At 40.1% G+C, this 21,034-nt stretch overlaps 5 protein-coding genes across 10 annotated transcripts; 4 read left to right on the top strand and 1 right to left on the bottom strand.

Moving 5' to 3' along the window:
* Positions 1-356: 356 nt before the first annotated feature.
* On the bottom strand, positions 357-4,583 carry nudt8 (nudix hydrolase 8). 4 transcript variants are annotated; one of them, XM_077612012.1, is made up of 6 exons: positions 4,465-4,583; positions 2,826-3,217; positions 2,505-2,755; positions 2,313-2,445; positions 1,075-1,152; positions 357-938 (listed from the first exon to the last, which is right to left on the bottom strand). In XM_077612012.1, exons 3-6 carry the CDS (start codon positions 2,663-2,665, stop codon positions 744-746), a joined length of 567 nt encoding a protein of 188 aa, XP_077468138.1. In that variant the 5' UTR covers positions 2,666-2,755; positions 2,826-3,217; positions 4,465-4,583; the 3' UTR covers positions 357-743. The 4 variants fall into 4 exon arrangements, with proteins under 4 accessions (XP_077468138.1, XP_077468139.1, XP_077468137.1 ...); XM_077612013.1 differs by having other exon boundaries at positions 2,505-2,751; XM_077612011.1 differs by having other exon boundaries at positions 2,505-3,217.
* Positions 3,986-9,535, top strand: ftr86 (finTRIM family, member 86). Of its 2 annotated transcripts, none has more exons than XM_077612008.1 (10): positions 3,986-4,144; positions 5,516-6,073; positions 6,165-6,260; positions 6,837-7,070; positions 7,175-7,337; positions 7,409-7,498; positions 8,481-8,531; positions 8,604-8,669; positions 8,767-8,969; positions 9,062-9,535. In XM_077612008.1, exons 2-10 carry the CDS (start codon positions 5,564-5,566, stop codon positions 9,395-9,397), a joined length of 1,749 nt encoding a protein of 582 aa, XP_077468134.1. In that variant the 5' UTR covers positions 3,986-4,144; positions 5,516-5,563; the 3' UTR covers positions 9,398-9,535. The 2 variants fall into 2 exon arrangements, with proteins under 2 accessions (XP_077468134.1, XP_077468133.1); XM_077612007.1 differs by having other exon boundaries at positions 4,126-4,256.
* A 467-nt stretch (positions 9,536-10,002) lies between these two features.
* cbln20 (cerebellin 20) lies at positions 10,003-10,925 on the top strand. Its single transcript, XM_077611673.1, is given in 6 exon segments — positions 10,003-10,009; positions 10,127-10,189; positions 10,268-10,384; positions 10,387-10,407; positions 10,491-10,534; positions 10,536-10,925. Coding segments are annotated over 6 exon segments (642 nt in total).
* A 946-nt stretch (positions 10,926-11,871) lies between these two features.
* Positions 11,872-13,124, top strand: cbln18 (cerebellin 18). Its single transcript, XM_077611672.1, is given in 5 exon segments — positions 11,872-11,929; positions 12,019-12,162; positions 12,241-12,329; positions 12,847-12,927; positions 13,002-13,124. Coding segments are annotated over 5 exon segments (495 nt in total).
* Positions 13,125-14,450: 1,326 nt separating this feature from the next.
* On the top strand, positions 14,451-20,907 carry tagln (transgelin). 2 transcript variants are annotated; one of them, XM_077611787.1, is made up of 6 exons: positions 14,470-14,597; positions 16,741-16,783; positions 17,424-17,615; positions 17,728-17,899; positions 20,087-20,189; positions 20,268-20,907. In XM_077611787.1, the coding sequence occupies exons 2-6, from the start codon at positions 16,772-16,774 to the stop codon at positions 20,404-20,406; spliced, it is 618 nt and encodes a 205-aa protein (XP_077467913.1). In that variant the 5' UTR covers positions 14,470-14,597; positions 16,741-16,771; the 3' UTR covers positions 20,407-20,907. The 2 variants fall into 2 exon arrangements, with proteins under 2 accessions (XP_077467914.1, XP_077467913.1); XM_077611788.1 differs by lacking the exon at positions 16,741-16,783 and having other exon boundaries at positions 14,451-14,597.
* Positions 20,908-21,034: the final 127 nt, after the last annotated feature.

The raw sequence follows: 21,034 nt of genomic DNA, 5'->3' as shown, positions 1-21,034 counted from the left end.
AAATGAATAAATAAAAGCTTTTAGAAGTCTGTAGGCCTACGATTACTATTGTTTTAAGGAAAATTGTGCCAATTGGATTGACTTGAAAGTGGAATGTAGTTTTTTATTTATTTTCTGAACCGCTTTATCATCCTCAAGTGTCGCGAGGGGTGCTGGAGCTTATAGCAGCTGACTATCAGGCACAAGGCGGGGGACACCCTGAATTGGTGGCCAGCCAGTCACAGGGCACGGGGAGACAGACAACCATTCGTGCTCACACTCACACCTATGCGCAATTTAGCGTCCAACCAGCCTGCCCTGCATATCATTGGAATCTGGGAGGAAACCGGAGTACCCTGGAGGAAACCCACGCAGGCCTGTGTTCAGAAGAACTTTATTGCATTTGTACTTCAACAAACCGCATTGCAATATTTGTTCAGCCTTTAACAGCACGTCTGAGTTTGAATGAGGTAAAAACATGATATAGATATATAAATAGCTGTAAATAATACAATTCTCTGGTTATCCTATCAAACTAAAATCTGTAACTAACACATGGGAACATATTTACTAATCAATTAATTACAGTCAGTCAGTGGCTGATTTATTGCTTGTTGTGTGACAACTCAGAACTGTAGGTGTATTGAAAGAAAAAACTAAACAAATTCACTATAATTAAAGGAACTCTGGGAAAGCAATTAAATGGTTACTCCTGAATGGTAGACTGATTGCTGACTGAATATGAAGAAGACAAAAAATGAGCTTCACTCCAGATGTGATGGGATAAGAAGTTTTAGAGTGTGATCTAAGGCAACAGCGGTCAGGCCCCACACACGATGCTTCCCATTACAAAACACTGGCAGCGTGTATCCATAGCTGTCCCCTACCCGAAAGTGTGTGTACCCACGGTTTTGAGGATTGCACAAATGGGTCAAAGAGATACTAAAAATCTCCTCCACCTGAGAACCAAAGGGAAAAATACCATTGGAAAATGAGCTGTATTGAGAATGGATACAAGACATTGTACATAAACTGTGCATGCCATCAAACAAGGAGGTAACATTCATTCAGTGATGATCACATGAAATACTTTACCTCTTGAGGGTTTGGTTTGAAGGAAAGCTCTTCAAGAGGACCCAGGTTAGCCAGCACAGGAGCCACCAACATCCCCGACTAAACAAAGGTCAAATTTCTTGTATTAACTTCAACTCTAAATCAGTTGGGATAGGCCACTCCAGCACCCCAAGATGCTGGCCAAGATAATCAGTGTTGAAAATAGATGGAAGTTCGACTTGGGTGACCGAATTTCATAAGGAGTCTTGATCAGTCTACCTTATGAAGTAGTATTATGCATGCTTGCACCCACCCAGCAAACATGCAGTGATGAAATGTTGACGTGCAAAATCTATACTAACTAGTATGTACTAGGTATACTTACTGCACGTACTTTCAGGTCACACACATTTTGCTCATGAAATGGTGAGAAAGAATTGGATTTCGAAGATTGGTCACTATGTATTAGGCAACTGACTCCAAAAGTCCCGTTCACATTGTTTTGCATGAGAGTCGGAGTTTCCTGATTTTGAGAATCTGCTGATACCGAGTCCTGATCAGATACTGAAGAAATGTATTAAATAGTATATACAAATGATAAACAACTCTTGTTTCCACCTACCCTCTTCTCTCTTGCTTACCCTGAGAGACCCAAATTTACATAACAGTCAAATGTTACACTATCATAGAAAAACACTTTAGGAAAAAGGCGAACAGGATGGATGGAGGGCTAACTCGTGATTAGAATAGTAAGCAAATGCGGCCTCATAACAGTGTAAACACCTTCGTGTGACCTTGCGGTATGGTCTAGGAATTTTTGTAGCGCGGTGAGGGAGTAACTTATATTTATTTTATGTTTCAGATGATGAGAGAGGAAGTTTGGCCTACAAAAATGTAAGGTACATTTTTGGCCAGAATAGCCCTTGAATGCTACTACATTTGGTGGTAGTAGAGCAGGGGTGGCCAAACTGGTCCTCAAGGGCCGCTGTGGGTGCAGGTTTTTGTTCCAACCAATCCAGCACAGACACTTTAACCAATGGGATTTCTGCAGAAAACAAGAAGCACCTGACTGCAATCCACTGATTGCACTTGTAGGAAACCCGATCGGTAAAAAGGTGTTCTCTCTATGGGTTGGAATAGCAACCCGCACCCACTGCGGCCCTTTGTGGAATAGTTTGCCCACCCTTGTAGTACAGGGTGTTTTTAAATCATCGTTATGTCACAATTATCTTGTTTTTAATAGCAGGCCTCTAAATTTCTAAACTATTTTGTTAACTCACCATGTCCTTGAGAGGCTTGAGGACACCCCATACACATTCTGTTGTGACATTAACACCAAGCTCCTCTCGAGCCTCCCTCAAAGCAGTGGCCACCACATCACTGTCTGCTGGATCACTCTTCCCCCCTGCAAAGCTACACAAATGAAGAAATGAGGACACAGCCCAAAAAATGTCCGGACCATTTCTACAAACCTGACATCTCCCTTATGCCTTCCCTTCAACGTGATGGAGCGCAGCGTGAAGAGAAATGCTGGTTGTTCCTTCACACTGCACAGTGAGACCAAAATGGACGCCCACCTTCCCTTATTCTTGTCTTGGCTTTGTGCTTTTTTCCTGTTGTCCACATCGTACATCTTTAAATTGGGCGCCAGCTTCCTTCGACATCTGTCTTCATTTTCCAGTGTTAAACACTCACTCCAGGCTCCATGAACTGCTCTGGCTTGCTGAGAAGAGAGACTGTAGGCTTGTGATCTCATGCGGAAACTTCCTAACCACTTTAAGGAGCTAACAAACCTGGAGTAAGAAGCACGGCAATAAGTTGTGTTCTTTAAACTGTCTGAGAGGTGACGAATATCTCCAAATTTCTGAGGTGGATGGCGAGTTGCGTTCACGAAACAGTTCTGAGTTTTCACAGTTTTGGGGTCCTTCGAAGAAGGCGTAGTGTGTGCTTTGGATTTCAGGTTTTCTAATGAGACTACTTGCATTAGTTCACCGTCACAGTGTGAGGTAGAAATATTCTGCTTTGTCGGACATAACGCAGTCTCCGTTGAGGGTGACGGACACATCCTTTTTTCATTGATGCAGTCATTTAGATGCTGTTGAGCACGGGTATATTTGGACTCATTCAGTCGTGTCAGTGACCTCAATGGACAAGGGATGATCCGCAGCTGGGAGCTTCGAAACATCTAGAAAAAGTTAAAACATGAATTAATTAGTGAAAAAACTCATCAATTAATGGCATTAATGTTTTGTGGAAATGCTGTTATGAAATTACTGAAGTATCATTAATTATGGCACAAGTTCACACTACCTCGGCCAACAAGCACCCTCTTCATTAACTTAACATACTAATTATTGATGGTGTAAGACGTCCAAGGCTTCTCCAGCCTGTCAGTGAAAATGCATTGGACGTTTAGTCCTTTGACTTCAAAAAAGTTGTTTAGCGCGTCGGCCTCACAGCTCTGGGGTCCTGGGTTCAAATCCAGATCATGTCCACCTGTGTGGAGTTTGCATGTTCTCCCGGGGCCTGCGTGGGTTTCCTCCGGGTACTCCGGTTTCCTCCCACATTAAAAAAAAAACATGCATGGTAGGTTGATTGGACACTTTAAATTACCCCTAGGTATGGGTGTGAGTGTGCATGGTTGTCCGTCTCCTTGCACCCTGCGATCGGCTGGCTACCATTCAGGGTGTCCCCCGCCTCTGGCACGGAATCAGCTGGGATAGGCTCCAGCACCCCCCGCGACCCTAAAGAGGATAAAGCGGGTCATAAAATGAGATGAGATGAGTGGCGATAAGTGGTACAACCTTTTGGCTCCCAAAACCGATTCTGATATGCCATCAACGATACTGTACTTACACCATATCCCAGGTGTGGTGCTTCCTGTGTGGTTTTTGCATGGGTTTTCTTTGGGTACTCCGGGTTCCTTCCACATCCCATGCGATTGACTGGCCATCAATTCCAGCGGTTTCTAAACCCTTTTTCTACACATGCACGTTTGTTTTATCCACCTTTAACAGTTGCTAGGTAAACGAGGACTAGCAAACATTTAAAACCCAGAAAATGGGTGTTCACCTGCAATCGAGTAGGATTGATTGGATATTTGCCCAACCAGGTGAGTTGAATGAACTTTCAAAATCGGCGAGTAGTGAGCTCGGTTGCCCTTTACCCACAGCTGCACAAGATTATTAAAAATAAAAATCTGGATAAAATGCGTGGCAAGAAACGTGAGTACGTGCATGTATATTCCCAATCGGTTGCAGTATTTACATTGACGACTGGTATACTTGTTGATGGCAGATAACGTATTAGCATAATACAATGCTAATATAAAAGTCACAACAACAAAAATGGGGTCATGTGCAGTATATTGCAAAATTCCTTTTTATGGTCCAGTGGACAACAATCAGAGAATTAATGTTCAAGGAAACTCACCTTGAAAACTGATTTCACAACATTAGCTTGCCGGCTCGGCCAGCCGGCTGCCATCCGTCGATATGGCGTAGCCTGGATTTCTGAGTGTCACTGTTGCCACCGATATGCGCAGTCATGACCTAAAAAAATACAATTCTTCAATGGCACATTTTGCACAGCATAGGAAATAATAATACAGTAATATACGAATTTGAGAATTTGGACAACGCCCAAAATGTGAGGGAAAAATAGCTATTTACGTTTTAGAAAGAATACAAAAACATTAGTAAATAGATTAAAACTACTGGAGATTATTTTTAAATTACTGTTAAATCTTTCACGCAGTAATTATGATTTTTTTTCTTTTTTTTTCTTCCAAGTAAGACAATGGTCTAAAACTTGTGGCACAGGGGCCAATTGCGGTCCAAGGAATAATATTTTGAAGCCCCCATGTGACATCCAATTTCAGTGTTAGTGTTGCCTGCTTATATTTTGCAGTTGGCAGAAACAATATATAAAGACCTGATTCAAATCTTAAGACTAGTTGAAAAATAGATTGAATGTGCATTTTGCACATTTGGACCTTAATTAAGTTTTAAGTACAGTGACAATATATAAAGGTAAGAAGGTGGAGTTAGACAAAACATTTGGACCTGAAAAAATAAATGGGGGCGGCCTGGCGGGGGAGTGGTTAGCGCATTTGCCTCACAGTGGGGGACCTGGGTTCAAATCCAGGTCGGTCCACCTGTCTGGACGTGTGTGGGTTTTCTCCGGGCACTCCTGTTTCCTCCGACATTCCAAAGACATGCATGGTTGGATGATTGGATACTCTAAATTGGCCCTAAGTATGAGTGTGAGCGTGAATGGAACCCTCAGATTTAGCATTATTCATGCATTTACTTAAATATTTGAAAAGAACATGTGACTATTTGTAGAAACTACCAAAACAGGTTTTACCAGTTTCACCCCAAGTAGAACCTGTTGCAGTTTCTAAGCATCATGTGAATCATACAACCTGGCATTTTAAGCCTTAACATAATTCACTGTTCTTTGTGCCCCTCTTCGGGAACAGTTGGGTTTCTGTAATTTCTGACCCTGAAAAACAATCTTCCGGCACATCATGGCATCAGCCTGGCCTGAAGAGGAGACTTTTGTCTGTTCAGTGTGCCTGGAGACCCTAAAAGATCCAGCAACTCTACCCTGTGGACATTCTTATTGTCTGACTTGTATCCAGAGTCATTGGGACAAAGGGAGCAGCAAGGGCCGGTACAGCTGCCCCCAATGTAGGCGAACCTTTACTCCTCGACCAACCTTGGCAAAGAGCACAGTCCTCGTGGAAGCTATGGAGAAGCTTAGGACAAAAAGTCTTAGGAAAAGTCCTTCATCGGCTGTCTCTTCTGGAGAGCCGTCAGAACCAATTTACCTGGAGATACTTCCAGATGTTGGACCACAACAGGGTAGTGTGTACCCCCAGCTTGCCAACATGGCTGCTAGATCTTGCTCTCAACATCACCAGCCTTTGGATCTGTTTTGCCACGATGATAGGGAGATTGTGTGTGTAAGCTGTTGTCAGACTGGACACAAGGGGCACCATGTGTTGAAACTGGAAGAAGAGAGGAAGGAGAGACAAGTAGGTGCAAATTCAAGAATTTTTATGTGTATTTCTTTAACTTCCATCCAAACTACAAGAGATGGTGTGAATCTCTATTTGTTTTTTTTAGAAAGAGCTCACAAAAATTCAAAAAGAGGTTGAGAGCCGAGGCCAGGAAACAGAGAAAACTCTGAAGGAGTTCCCGAATCTAGCTCGTCAACATAAGGTAGGATACGTAAGGTGTACAGATTCTTTTGGAAAAGATTTACCATCCATGATTTGCTATCAATATTTTTTGGAAATATGTTACTAATTCCCGGGCGTCGGCCTCACAGTGGGAGGCCTGGGTTCAAATCCAGGTCGGTCCACCTGTGTGGAGTTTGCATGTTCTCCCTGGGCCCTCGTGGGTTTTCTCCGGGTACTCCGGTTTCCTACCACATTCCAAAGACATGCATGGTAGGCTGATTGGACACTCTAAAAATTGCCCCTAGGTATGAGTGTGAGCGTGAATGGTCGTTTGTCTCCTTGTGCCCTGCGACTGGCTGGCCACCGATTCAGCGTGTCCTTCACCTCTGCAACGAAATCAGCTGGGATAGGCTTCAGCACCCCCCGCGACTCTAGTGAGGATAAAGCGGTTCAGAAAATGAGATGAGCTGTTAGTTCCCACTTGTGAAATGAGGATCTAACCCACCTTTTATCCTCAAATCTGCTGCTGGATGGTCTTTCACCACCCATGATGTTAAACAAAATAGATAAAATGATGGACAATGTGACTTCATCTACTTTGTCTTTCAATTTTCAGGCTCTGGTCCAGGCTCTGCAGCAAGAGAGAGTAGATTTGTTTTCTGAAATAGTCAACGCCATGACTTTTACCAGCTATCAGGTCGGTGAGCTTCTCTCCAACCATGAGCAGTCTTTAGGGAGCCAAATAGAGGGCCATATCCACAGACTGGAGCAGGAAGTGGTACAGCTTCGCTTCAAGAGAGAGGAGCTAAGCAGGCTGGCAGACACGCAGGACCATTTCTGCTTCTTAAAGGTAGAAGAGTGAGAAGTGGGTTGTCACTGACCTCACGCGGCCAACTGACTATTGTTTGGGGCCAATGGAACAATCCTCCTATTGTGTGCTGATTTTCTGTTTAGAATTTCTTCACAATGGAACAACCAGGTCCAGCTGATGCCACAAAGGAATCAATACTGAACGATAATGAAGCGGTGGTAACGAGAGCCCGTTTGGCCCTAAAGGAGCTACAAGAGTCAGCAAAGGAGCTGTGCAAATCCAGTCTGGCTAAAGTTGCCAATTTGGGTCAGTTTAGTTTAGTTTTGACCCTGACCTCTTTTGGATTATGGTATTAACTATTATTTCCTTTGCCGTAGTGAATGAGGAGAACACGGTCTTGCCTACTAAGGATGCAACAGTGCCTAATGATGTTCCAAACAATGGTTTTCTCACTGTGCAAAATACAGGTTAGAGCAACTAAACATCACCAAGTTTGTTTACATTTTAATTCATGTAGTTTATGAGATATGAAACGCAGCACCTTTACCCTTGCCTCAACAAAAAAGTAAGTGATATTCACACTATCAGAGTTAATGTGAGGGGTGGGTAAGTATTTTACAAAAGGCCGCAGTGGGTCCTGGTTTTTGTTTCAACTGATGTTGCACAGACAATTTAACCAGTGATATTTCTGCTGAAACAAGCAGCAACCGAATGCAATCAATTCATTAATATTTGTAAGACACTGGATTAGTAAAAAGGTGAACCCATTGTGGACCTGAGAAGTATGATCACCCACTTAAAAAATGTATTCAATTAATGACATAAACCATGTTAACATTGTCTCTTCACTCCACATTTTTGCTATTTAGGTTATGCCATCTCATCCAAGCCTTTACACTTTCTTATATAGTGTTTGGTTCACTTCATCTCACATTGGATTTATGGTTGTTTTACAGAAGCACTAAATAGTTGAGGAAATGCAAAATATTCTCAACAAAGAGTTATATTGTTTACGCGCTTTGGCTTGTTAAGTTTTGTTAGGTTAGTTTAAATTTACAATCGGAATCTTGGCTGCACAGCAAATCCTTAACAATGTGCAGGAGAACTGCACTTAAAAACCAGCATTGTATCCATGAAAGCATTCCAAAAATGCATACTCTGAGTTGGACAGACCTTTTTAGGCATTGGTTTCCCAAGGTTTTTACAGAATTGTGAAATTTAATGAGATATCATTGGAGAAAAGTAAAATATCTTGTGTCATGAACAGATAAAAATATAAAGAGTATTAGATTCAATTCAGTGAGATACTGTTTGGTGGTATTAGTATTTGAAGAGCTGAGTTTTATTACACACTACCTGGGATAGGAAATTTGAAAAAACAACCAGGACATTTTTGGTGATCTTCAACCTTTTTTCTCATTGGGTTTTAACAACTTTTGATTCATTCAGTTTCTGCCGATGAAGCTTCAGCACCACCTGCACCGTTCCTTCAACAACAAGGTGACTGACTGAGCGTAATTGACTGCCCTTTTGACATTTTCATAATGCCTTCGCCCTCATCCTTCTGTTTAGCAAATCCTCTATCAACAGTGGCACTTGTAAGCCCACAACCAAAGACGAGGGAAGAATTACTGAAATGTAAGCCAAATTCTCTGAAAGAGAATATGGAAATAATATTTTTTTCCAAACTTTAGGTGATTCCAGAGTCTTGACTAAATTTTTTTTCTTGTTTCAGTTTGCTTTGAGCCCACAATGGACCCCAACACAGTTTATCGCCATATACTGGTATCAGACGGCGGTCATAAAGCCACACTGCGTGCCGAGAACCTGAACCCAGTGGACCACCCCGAACGCTTCCTATACTGGCGACAGCTTCTGTGCAGAGAGCCACTAGGAGGCAGCCCTTACTACTGGGAGTTGGAGTGGACCGGCCAGAAGGTGATCCTCCTCAAGAGTCGCAAAACTTTAATTCAAACCTTTCAATCTTTATATAATTTTTTGAAAACTGAATTTTCCTTATTTTTATCTAGATTTCAATTGGAGTAGCATACAAGGAAATGGATCGCCAGTCTTCTGATGATCAAAGCCGTTTAGGCCACAATCCCTTTTCCTGGAGTTTGTACTGGTCTGGCACTGGTTTTTCCTTCTGGCACAATAGCCAGGAAAAACTCCTGGGCTCACCCAAAGCAAGACGGATTGGCACCTATCTGGACCAGCATGCAGGCATTTTGGCGTTTTACCACATCAGCAACAACCAGGCTTGCCTCATCCACAGACACGTGACCCAATTCTGTGGTCCACTCTACCCAGGATTCCGATTCTGGGGTGGAGTTGGTTCTTCTGTTACAATATGTCAGTTGGATTGAAATACAAAGACATATCTGTATTTAATATTGGTACTATAGTAATTTGTTTGCAATCACTGGATGATATTTTTCCTACACAAAAGGGTGTCCTATGTAATAAAAATATTAAAAATAAATAAATAAAATTGAATTAATCCAAAAAAAGCTCCTTGGTTCTAATTCAAATGTATAGTGATGCAACATATGACTATTTTGCATAGTGTTACATATAACAAAAATAGTAAAATACATCATCTCTTGGGATTAATAGGAAAAGTCTGATTACATCAAATACATTTATAATGCACCTGCAAAAATTAACCTCAATATCGTCAATGTGAAATATTTAATTCCCGTCTCAAAATTTGGGGACATTCATATCCTCTCACTTGTTGCTTTTTCTGGATCTGTAGTCAAATTAGTCTCTCATATTGCAGTCTGACCTATAATATAACAACAGAGCTTTTAGAATTCAGAGGACATAAATAACAGGGCTGTACAATACAATACAAAAGCTGAAACAAGGAAGGGCTATACAGCTCGCGTTTAAATAGCTGTCAGTGCTTAAATTACATCAGTCGGTCAAACTTTTAATAATTTCGACGACTTTCCCTGTTACAGACATCATGCAAGGTGAGATGGAATGGAACTATTCAACATGGTGATTTTGGCTTAAAAAGATAGATGTATAACCTAAAATGCATACTCTTTGTCTTCCAGCTATCATAATCCTCTGTCTTTTGGGGTTAGTTAGTTCCCAATATGAATGGTACGGTCCTTCAGAGACTCAAGAAAAAAGTAGTCAGGAGGAGGGTAAGATTCTATAAAAATAGCGAATCTCCTCTACCACACTGCATTAACTTGCGCATTTTAATGTTTGTGTGTTTTTAGCATGTGTGACAGATAAGGCCACATGTGGATGCTGCATGATGCAGCAACAGTTACACAGGATGAAGACATTCTTCAACAGCAGTTTTAACCAGCTGAAGGCGGAGTTAGAAAGAACAAAAACATCCTCAATAATATTAGAGGTGAGAAAAATGCTAAAATTACATAGCCAATTTAAAAAAATACTTCTCCAATAATCATTCCTCTTTCCAAAATCTCTTTTCAGCGAGCCGCAGTGATTTCTCTGTGGCTCTAACTAACAGCGATTCTCTCGAGCTGCTTTGGACCTTTTCGTGATGACAAGCTCATCACCTAGAAACATGTCTTCATCAATTTGGGAATGGGCTACAACGCAAACACTGGAATCTTTACCGTGCCCCATGATGGCGTGTACAGCCTTGCCCTGACCGTCTACAGCGATGCCGGTTCCCCCGGTAACAGCCTGGCAGCCTGCGCCAGTCTGCAAGTCAACGGTCAAGTGGTGGCAGGCCCGAAAGATAAAAATCAGCAAGACCAAGAAGATAGTGCCTCAATTGTTGTGGCGCTCCACCTGACGGCTGGCGACAGGGTGGCTGTTAATCTACCCATCGGGTGCTTCCTTTGTGATGACAAAAGCCACTACTACACTTTGACTGGCATTCTTCTGTATTCTACTGACTAAATTAACAAACGCCATCATTACTAAAACCATATTTTATTCAATTATGTTGAAGTAGGCTTTTTTGTTGTTGATAATGACGACAGGGCCTATGTCCGATTATTATTATTATTAGGGTCGTGGGGGGTGCTGGAGCCTATCCCAGCTGACTCCGGGCCAGAGGTGGGTGACACCCTGAACGGGTGGCCAGCCAATCACAGGGCATATATATATATATATATATATATATATATATATATATATATATATATATATATATATATATATATATATATATATATATATATATATATATATATATATATATATATAGTATATATATATACACACACACACATACATACATATGCTTATTAATATTTTTCAAAATAATGTATTTTCGGCAAAAGAAAAAAATGGGCACTTTTGACAAAGCAAAGTCTCATGCTCATGTCTGTCAATACTCACGTAAAAAAAATCCCATGTTTTTGTGTCACCCTTATTTTCATAAACTGTTCTAATCAAGTAAATAATAAATTGTTTTTGCTTGACACTATTCTGATTATTGTGGTTGTACTATGTACTAATTCAGTATTTACTTAGCTGTGATACATTATAGTAGACCTGAGGGCAAACCAATATCATTGCATTGTTGACTGTGGCAAACTATAACCACAATATACTTACTATGGAAGCTTATTTATTTGTTTCTGTTATTGTTTTGGTACAGCTTGGAATTGATCAAGTACGAGACTTCAATTGTCACATATTTTGAGACCTTTGACTGAAAATTAATTTCATATATATCAAGCCTTTAACCATCTGCCCTCTTATTCATCCTCTCTCAGTCAACTTAAAAGAACCTGTCATTTGCGACAAGTGGGATTGTGACTGCGCCTTTAATCATCAGCGTGGTTGCTGTTGTGCAGCCAATGAAATGTTCCAAGTGGAGGATGACAGTTTTAAGAGGATGACCTCTCTGTGGGATGACATCACCGTGTTGAAGAACGAAGTGGGCGCGTTAAGCAGTAAGCATTTTGGATCAAAAGTACCAAAACTGCAGGTTTTTTTAAATCTTGTTACTGCCCTCAAGTTTAAAACATTTCTCTTGTCTCAGCTGCCATAAAGGTTGCCTTTAAAGCAACAATGGACCCAACACTTTTCTCTACTATGAAATGCTTTGGCCCTTTTAATATCAATGCACCAATACTTTACACTACGGTCACTTTAAATGATGGCAATGGATAGAACCCTTCCATAGGTGAGGAACACATCTTTCAAAAATGATTTTATTCCCAATTTCCTTGCGATCATGTGTCTAACTTTTTATATTCTGCAGGTGTCTTTACTGCACCACACACTGGAGTTTATGTCTTCTCCTACACGGTGTACTCATATGTTTAGCCAAACCAACGACTCTACCATAAAGTAAAGGATTCAAATAACCGTGACCGGACGTTTGGTCGCAGACGTTTGGTCGCCCGGACCCAAACAACCGGCGACCAAACGTCCGGCGACAAAACAAGGTAAAACAACACGGTCTACGCCTCAATAAAAGCCAACAATGGCCCTGAGCAGTTTCACTGAGCGGACGTGTGAGTGTATAACAGTTTGTATGTACATGAGTTGTCCCCTTAGGAAGGGACGTCAGTCATGGTCTTAACAACTTCTCCAACAAAACACAATAAAAGTACGGGAAATTTGGAGCTTTTCTTTAGCCTAATAATTAATAGGGCATTAAGTATGACTAAATAATAATTCGCAGTTTGTATTTAGGGAATTTGAGCAACAATTTTAAATGGTAATGATCAATAACCTTCCGGGCGTCCAAACGTCCGGCGACCAAAAGTCCGGCGACCAAACGTCCAAGTACCCAAAAAACATCCTCTTACTGAAAGAATTCCATTAGTTGAGTGAAAGCTTCATTTTGGGTGTTTTCTCCTAGGTCCAGCTGATGAAGAATGGGGAGGTGGTGACAAGCATTTGGGAGGACAATCGAGAGGATGGTGAAGACAGTGGCACCCAGGTAATTACTGCAATTGATCAGAAATAAAGGGGGGGGGGGGCGATAAATTATTCATCTTGTTTTGTGTCTCATAGACTGTAGCAGTGGAGATGCAGAGAGGTGATCAGGTCTATATGGAACTGGAATCTGGGAGCAAACTCTGTAAACATCTCGAGATGAATACCTTTACTGGTTACATTGTCTATGTCTCTGTATGAGATTTTGGGTGAAAAAAAAAGTAAAGTTATCTCCTCAAGATAACCTGGTCTACAGCATGATGACCTTAAATCTATTCTTTTTAGGGAACGACAACTTCATCAAAATGTCTTATGTTTAGAAAATGACAGATGCAGACAGACAGTTTAAATATTGTGAATTATGTTGTCAGAATAATTACGAATAGCTTCTGGTCTGCTTTTGGATTCATCCAACACACACTAGACATAACATCTGCTTGCCAGAAGCTGATCTGCACTGCGTTTGTTTATCCACCATAGGAATGAGTGTGAGGCGGTTATACTTCTGGTCCTTTACCTAATATGTCCATTGCCGATTGTTAATTATTGGCCAATCAGATTGCATAATTGCCTCTGCATTGGTTATCATCAATTTTATGGTTGCTTCCGTAATATGTTTATTTTGTACATGTCAGGGCATATTCTAACTAATGTTTAGTTAACTGGGATAGGCTCAACCTTCTCTTTTCTCTTTTTCATTGTGCAAAGACATCTCTTCAATGCAATGCAAATGAAAACAACATTCTTGTCTTTCAAAAGACACAATTTAGAGCAGGGGTGTCAGACTTTAACGTCAAATTGATTTCACATTTTAGATATAATATTTAGATTTTTATATATAAATCGATTAAAAGAACTGGATTAAAAGCCCTGAATATTCAGTTTTTTTTTATAGATCTAAAACAATGTTTATTTTAGCTTTTAAAAATATTTTTAAGATTTTACAAAATGATTTTTGAACTAAAAACAGAAAAAAATGATTAAAAAATTACAATTATTGATTTAAAAGGGGAGAAATCAGGAAATTTTATATACATATATACTCTTCATTTTAATTTGATCCTAAAACAGAAAGTCGGCACTCATGATTTACTTTCCCGGGCCACACAAAATGATGCGGCGGGCCAGATTTGGCCCCCGCGCCGCCACTTTGACACGTGATTTCTCCTCCAACACTCAGGCCTTTTCTGAATAAATCCAATAAAAAGGGAACTTCAGTTTTATTATGCATTTAGATCCCCAAAACAAATGTACTATTTTCCTTACTCACTTAGACAGACAGAAAAAAAATGAGGCATGCAGTAAAAGTATGTGGAGAATTCCATCTGAGCAAACTGGGAGTTTGTGGCTTCTGCCTGTGCTTTGCATGGAGCAGCTCTCCCCAAATAAGGCAGGGCTTTTTCACTGTGCTGATGGAGTGGGAAGCAGTGGTAAGGAGCTGCTAAAGGCCATGCCCTTTTTAGGATGAACTTTCCTTTTTTCCCCTTCCCGTGGAGCCCTCCTATTCCCCCTTGTTACGCCCTCTGTCCACCACACCCACCCTTTCAAATGTTACTGGCATTAAATCGACAGCCCCTTTTAAACCAGCATTTTTGAGAAAGGAGATCTCCACAAACAAAATATCCACTACCAGCTGCACATTTGGCCAGAAGAGAGCTAATTTATTCCCTCACAGTGAGTATACTTTGCATTCATTCTCTATGTTATCCAATTTTAGAAGGTCGCACATTTCCGCAAGAAGAAAAGTTTTGTGAGTGTATGTATGCATATGTATATATAGGTTTTTTTTTTAAATACTTTTTTTTTCCAAGCAATGTAGCATTTCCTTGTTAACTGGGTTACCCCAAAGACCTTTTAAACCTTTTTTAAACATGCAGATGCATATGGTTTCCATGACTGGGATTCAAACTCTAAATAAAACAATAACGACAAAGTAGCTTTTCTTATGAAATATAAATGATTTCCATTTTATCAAAAGCACAGCATGCTTCACAAAAAAGATGGCAATGACTTTGAAAATAATGATGAATTTCCTTAAAAGTTCCAAAAAAACAAAAAAAACACTCCATCAATACAAGTTTTTCCGCACATCTAAGAAGTAAAGAAGAAAGCCAACGCCCACAGGTTTCCGTGTCCACATTTAGCAGGTCATTACGTCTTCTGTTAACACAGACTGCCCATATCATATCCGATCATCAGGACTTGATTAACTGTGGTGCCTGCCCTGCATGACGTAATGTCCCCACAGAGTGCCATAGTTACCACAGCTGCAAAAGCTGGTTTCCTGTGCTGGCTGTTGGCAGACGTGAACATGGCAACAGCTAACCAACCTGGAAAACACAGCTGGATGGGAGGGAAAATAAAGAATAGAAATGGCACATGTCCCAGCTCTGTGATGTGAATTATAAGCAGGCCTTTTAAAATACTTAATAAAGCTGTAGTGCATACTATTGATGTGGGATTTATATGCTTTCTGGGATCTGTCTAGTATTTGGGGATGTAGCCAGACCTCATCGAACATTATTCTGGAAAGACTCCATCATGAACATCAGGTTCTCCTTCCCAGACATTCAAATAATGATGTGGTTAACTTTTGAATAAATAAAGCGATCTCAGGTTACCCTTTTTTTCCCTCTATTTTACTACTTGTATCTTCACATGAAGCTTGGGCATGAGAGTTGCTCGCAATGGAGGAAGAAGGGAGAAACGTTGAAAATACAAACTTTAATATTTTATTCTACATTCATGTTGGGTTTATGGACTACTATGTGTCTATTTCTCTCACACATACATACCAAAACACAGTCCTACCAGATACATTTGAAGATCAAATAAACTATGTTTTATCTTAGCAATTTAACATGAAAGATTAATTCAACAATTATTACATGTAAATTAACATATCTCAAGTAGTCCCTTGTTCTAACTTTGCTGTTCAAGACTTTTCATCCACGTAAAACCTACAAACTCGGAAATTGAAGAAAAAGCTTCAAATTTGTACACAGTTGGCTCAAGTGTAGAGGTGTTCAGATATGGGGAAGAATGTTGATCTAATGGGTTATTCCAATTTTCTGAGCAGTACTGATATATAAATATAAAAAGTCTATATGTTGTCAGAGCTCAATAAATAAACAATCTCACAATCGAAAGAATCAAACACGTGTAAGATGTGTTTTACTTCTCTTGCAGTGGCGGTCCGTGCATTTCTTAATGACGGCTTCAGCAAAAACTATTTTATAGCTATAAAACCTCTACTGCAGCTACAGCTGCGACACATAAAAAATAATCAATAAATCAATGCACAAAAATTGGGTAAAATCCACTTCCTAGCAGCATCTAATGATTAAATACAAATACTGGAGCTTTTCAGACATTACAACCGGGCCAGGGGGGTTATTTTCCCGGGAAAAGACAGCGATGAACGTCAATGGCGTGACGGCAAACATTGCCCGAAAATGGGGTAAAATCCAGCCGAAAACAGCATTTATTGATTAAATACAAATACTGGAGCTATTTAGACATCAGAACCGGGCCCGGAGTATCATTTCCCCGGGAAAAAGACAGCGATGAACGTCGATACGTCATTATACGTCCATACGCGAAACAGCAAAAATTGCACTAAGATGGGGTAAAATCCACTTCCTAGCAGCATTTATTGATTAAATACAAATACTGGAGCTTTTCAGACATTACAACCGGACCTCTAAAACATTGGAAAGATGGAGTATTTTTACCAATATATATTCGTAATGAGGCAGCTACACCATCTCATGTTAAATTCTTTAACTCGTATAATTTCAATTTTGAACCTTCCCAGGAACAGGAAGGTGAAGTGACCTGACAGCAAGATGGCAGCAAAGGTTTGGTGGTGTACTAGAAAGTACATTTATAATAGTTTTTGCACATAAAGCAATACAAGAGCAATGCAAAGTGCTGGCAAGCATAAGTGTGTATGTTGGCCGAAAGCAACAAGTTATGATGGATCTGTTCCGAGATAGAAGAAACATGCAGTGATGGCTTATTTAGAGCTCCCTATGTACACCATGATGCCTGCGATGCCTAAATGGAGTGCAGTAGGGACTCTCTAAGCTGTTAATGTCACTCTCCTGGGAATCAGGAGCTCCACTATAGCAGCTGAGCATCTTTGCTTCATTTCACGCTTATGAAATGCATGTCGAAGAAATTTGATCGAATGTATATTCAAATTAATGTCTCATGGGTTTTGACACATTGTGCACGTTTAAGCTTTTAAATTGCAGTTTTAATAGGAATATATTAGTGTTTGCTTTTATTACTCGATGCTCACATTCAATGCAAATGGTTACGTTTTTCACCAAAGAAACTTTGGGTCAGGTAATGAGATGAAAGGGAATTTCACTTGTTTGCAATGTTGAACACACTGCTCGTGGCAAGGTTACGCACCAAAATACAGAAAAAAAATACTTGATTTACTTTAGTGTTTGTCCTATTTTGAAATCCCCATTTATTCCATGTCACCAGGGAGCACCTGGCATGGCAAACAAAGGTCCAGCCTACGGCATGAGCCGGCAGGTTCAGGATAAGATCGAGAGCAAGTATGACCAGGAATTGGAGCAGATTCTGGTGGAGTGGATCAGCCGCCAGTGTGGCTCCGGGGTGGGAAGGCCAGAGTCAGGAAAAACTGGATTCCAGACCTGGCTGAAAGACGGACGTGTGAGTATGCTTTATTTATAGCACGCCTGGATGTTGCGGGGTGTGTGCAAAGTAAACTATAATCATCTGTCTTTTTCTTTCCTCATGTTGTCACAACTTCTGTTCGGTTCAGGTCCTGAGCGAATTAATAAACAGTCTTTTTGCTGGAGACAAACCTGTGAAAAAGATCCAGACCCCAACTATGGCCTTTAAACAGATGGAGCAGATCTCTCAGTTCCTTAGTGCAGCTGAGAAATATGGTGTCACAAAGACTGACATGTTCCAAACTGTGGACCTTTGGGAAGGTATGTAAATACTGCTACTGTTGTGATATAACAAAATATCCACTTATCCATTGAGCAACCAAAACCGACACTATTCCAGGTTAAATGTGGACTTTGGATTGGATAACTTTATTCATCCCGTAGTCGGGAAATTTCATTGTGACAGTAGCAAGAGGGTGATTAGACAGAACAACAAAGCAAAAGCACAAAGTACAAAGCAAATCAAAGTAAATGGGATCATTAATAATTACCAAATCAAATCATTAAGACAGAAAAGCAGCAAAAACACAAAATGAGCAAGAATGGACGGAGCTACTGCCACCGGCTGCCACTTCAATGGCGCCATCTTGGTTGCGGTAGCAAAAACGGATACAGACTCAAAAAGACGTTGTAAAGTTGGACAAAAACTGGAACCACACACAGAAAGTAGAAGTAGATTTTATGGTGTAAATGATAAGAATTTTCTCTTATTTTGTTCACAATACCCTTGACAATAAAAAGTTTTTTGATTAGCACTAAAATATGAGTCAATCAGCTGCATGCACAGATGCGCAAAGACGCAGAGTATAATGAGTTATAATCACTATACTGGCCACCTGATTTCTTTGAACTCATTAGTGCAAGGTATAAATATGACAGTCTCTTTCTACATATAATAAATGCAGTGTATAATTATATTAGTTAGAAAGTGTTTGTTTTATTAGCTGTAGTAGTAATTTGAGGAAATACACAGCACAATACAATACAAATACGTACACTTAAATTCCCTAAATATTGATGAAAAAATGACAAAGGTGAAAAATAAATACAAAGGCAGGGTAGCCATACATCCTGCATTGTGTAGAACACGTGTCAAAGTGGCGGCCCGGGGGCCAAATCTGGCCCGCCACATCATTTTGTGTGGCCCGGGAAAGTAAATTATGAGTGCCGACTTTCTGTTTTAGGATCAAATTAAAATGAAGAGTATACATGTATGTTAAATTTCCTGAGTTTCCCACTTTTAAATCAATAATTGTAATTTTTTAATCATTTTTTTCTGGTTTTAGTTCAAAATCCTTTTTGTAAAATCTAAAAATATATTTAAAAAAGCTAAAATAAACATTGTTTTAGATCTATAAAAAACTGAGTATTCAGGGCTTTTAATCCATTTATAAAAAAAAATCTAAATATTGCATTATGAGCAGCTACATTTAGACAATGTTAAGCAAGATAGAAAGGTTTATTTTACCTGTCAACATTTTCTGTAGTCAGTGTGACAGTTAACAAGAGGGTCTTTGTGAATTGGTTTCAATTTTGCTTGTAGTGGTGTGTCGGCCAAGTGGTTAGTGCCTTGGCCTCACAGTTCAGGTGTCATGGGTTCGATTCCAGTTTGGTCCTTTCTGTGTGGAGTTTGCATGATCACCCCCGATTTGAGTGGGTTTTAGTCTAGTTTCCTCCCACAACCCAAAAACATGCATGTTAGGCTGGTTGAAAATTCTAAATTGCCTCTAGATATGAGTATGAGTGTGAATGGTTGTCTGTCTCCTTGTGCTCTACGATTGAGTGGCCACCGATTCAGGGTGTCCCCCGCCTGTTGCCTGTAGTTAGCTGGGAAAGGCTCCAGCACCCCCCGCAACACTTGTGAGGATAAACGTTTTAGAAAATGCTTGAATGAATGCTCTTATTCGTGTTGCCACACTGGCGATTCAGCTCGGCTAAAGTAGTTGGTGCTGTTAAAAATATTGGAAAAAATGTGAAATATTTTTATGCTGAATATGAAACAAAAACAGGGACTTTATATATATATATATATATATATAGTACTTGGATTTATTTTAAGTTTGTACATTTAAATCCAAAAAATTGCTGCAATCTACTACTGCACTTTGCAAGGGTCATACATTGGTAAAACATGTTTCGTCCATTGGCCTAAAATCATGATCTGGTCTATCATATAGATAGATTCTCATTGTGAAGAATGTGTTTTAGGAATAACTGCATTATGTAGTCTGCCTTTCGCGAACCAATGTTATTGCACAGAAAATGGTATGGTTTGGGGTGAATGATTGACTTCAATGTAAACAATTTTCTGTCTTTATTTACTAAATGAAGAAATGTCTCCTTTTTGATGTTGTGGAAATGGCCAACATATCCTTTGCTTACTTCCTTATTTTGAGAGCTTCTTGTTACAGCCAACAAACGATGAGATTGTACTAAATTTTTGTTCAGGTAAGGATCTGGCAGCTGTGCAGAGGACCCTGTCAGCTCTTGGCAGTTTGGCTGTCACCAAGGATGAGGGCACGTACCAGGGTGATCCTAGCTGGTTTTTCAAGTGGGTTCCCATGAAAATTAAATTCTTTTTACCCAAACATCAAATATGAAAAATTTTGTGTGATGATGTGCCTTGCAGGAAAGCACAGGAGAACAAGCGAGACTTCTCAGATGATCAGATCAAGGCGGGCAAAAATGTGATTGGTCTCCAGATGGGTTCAAACAAGGGAGCCAGTCAGGAAGGCATGAGTTATGGAAGACCAAGACAAATCCTGTAAAAATCCCTGAGGCAGAAATTACACCGCCCTGTTGCCCATTACATCATTAAAAAGCCTGAAAACACTCACCTTGGTGAAATGGTTCTCTGGGGATTCTTTCAAATTCATAAATCCCCCATTGCTTGCAAGAATAGCAACTTTCTAATGAATGACCCCAAGTCTAAACTCTTGACAAAACACAACATTGACCTTCACAGAGCCTTGCCTGCACTGTTGTCACTTCTATTTAGTTAATAAAGACCTGTATGCATAATACAAAATTGACGCATGGCTTAGGAGGAAAACAAAAATCAGGTTACGTCACAAGCTAACTTGTTGCTCTGGTCGCAAGACGTAACATATTATTCATCAACACTATTACAGCAATCAATGTCAGCATAGGGAATTTGTAATTTTGCAAGAAAAACAAACAAAAAAAGCACCCATACCTCCAGCTATCTATGCCTGCTGTATCAGCACTGATTTATTTTGTACATTTTCATATTAAATGACTTGGAAGTACACGTGTCATAAACAGTGTGATTTGTGCAAGCCAAAAACAAGATTAGTAAAACAACCCATATACCAGTGGCAGGCCGTCAGGGCCTTCAAGGCCTTCTCTGCTGGCCTAAGAAATATCTGAATCATA

This window comes from Stigmatopora argus, chromosome 10 (genome assembly GCF_051989625.1).
Source record: "Stigmatopora argus isolate UIUO_Sarg chromosome 10, RoL_Sarg_1.0, whole genome shotgun sequence".
NCBI lineage: Eukaryota > Metazoa > Chordata > Actinopteri > Syngnathiformes > Syngnathidae > Stigmatopora > Stigmatopora argus.
The sequence above is the reverse complement of the archived record's forward strand: the minus strand, read 5'-3'. Positions and strand labels throughout refer to the sequence as shown.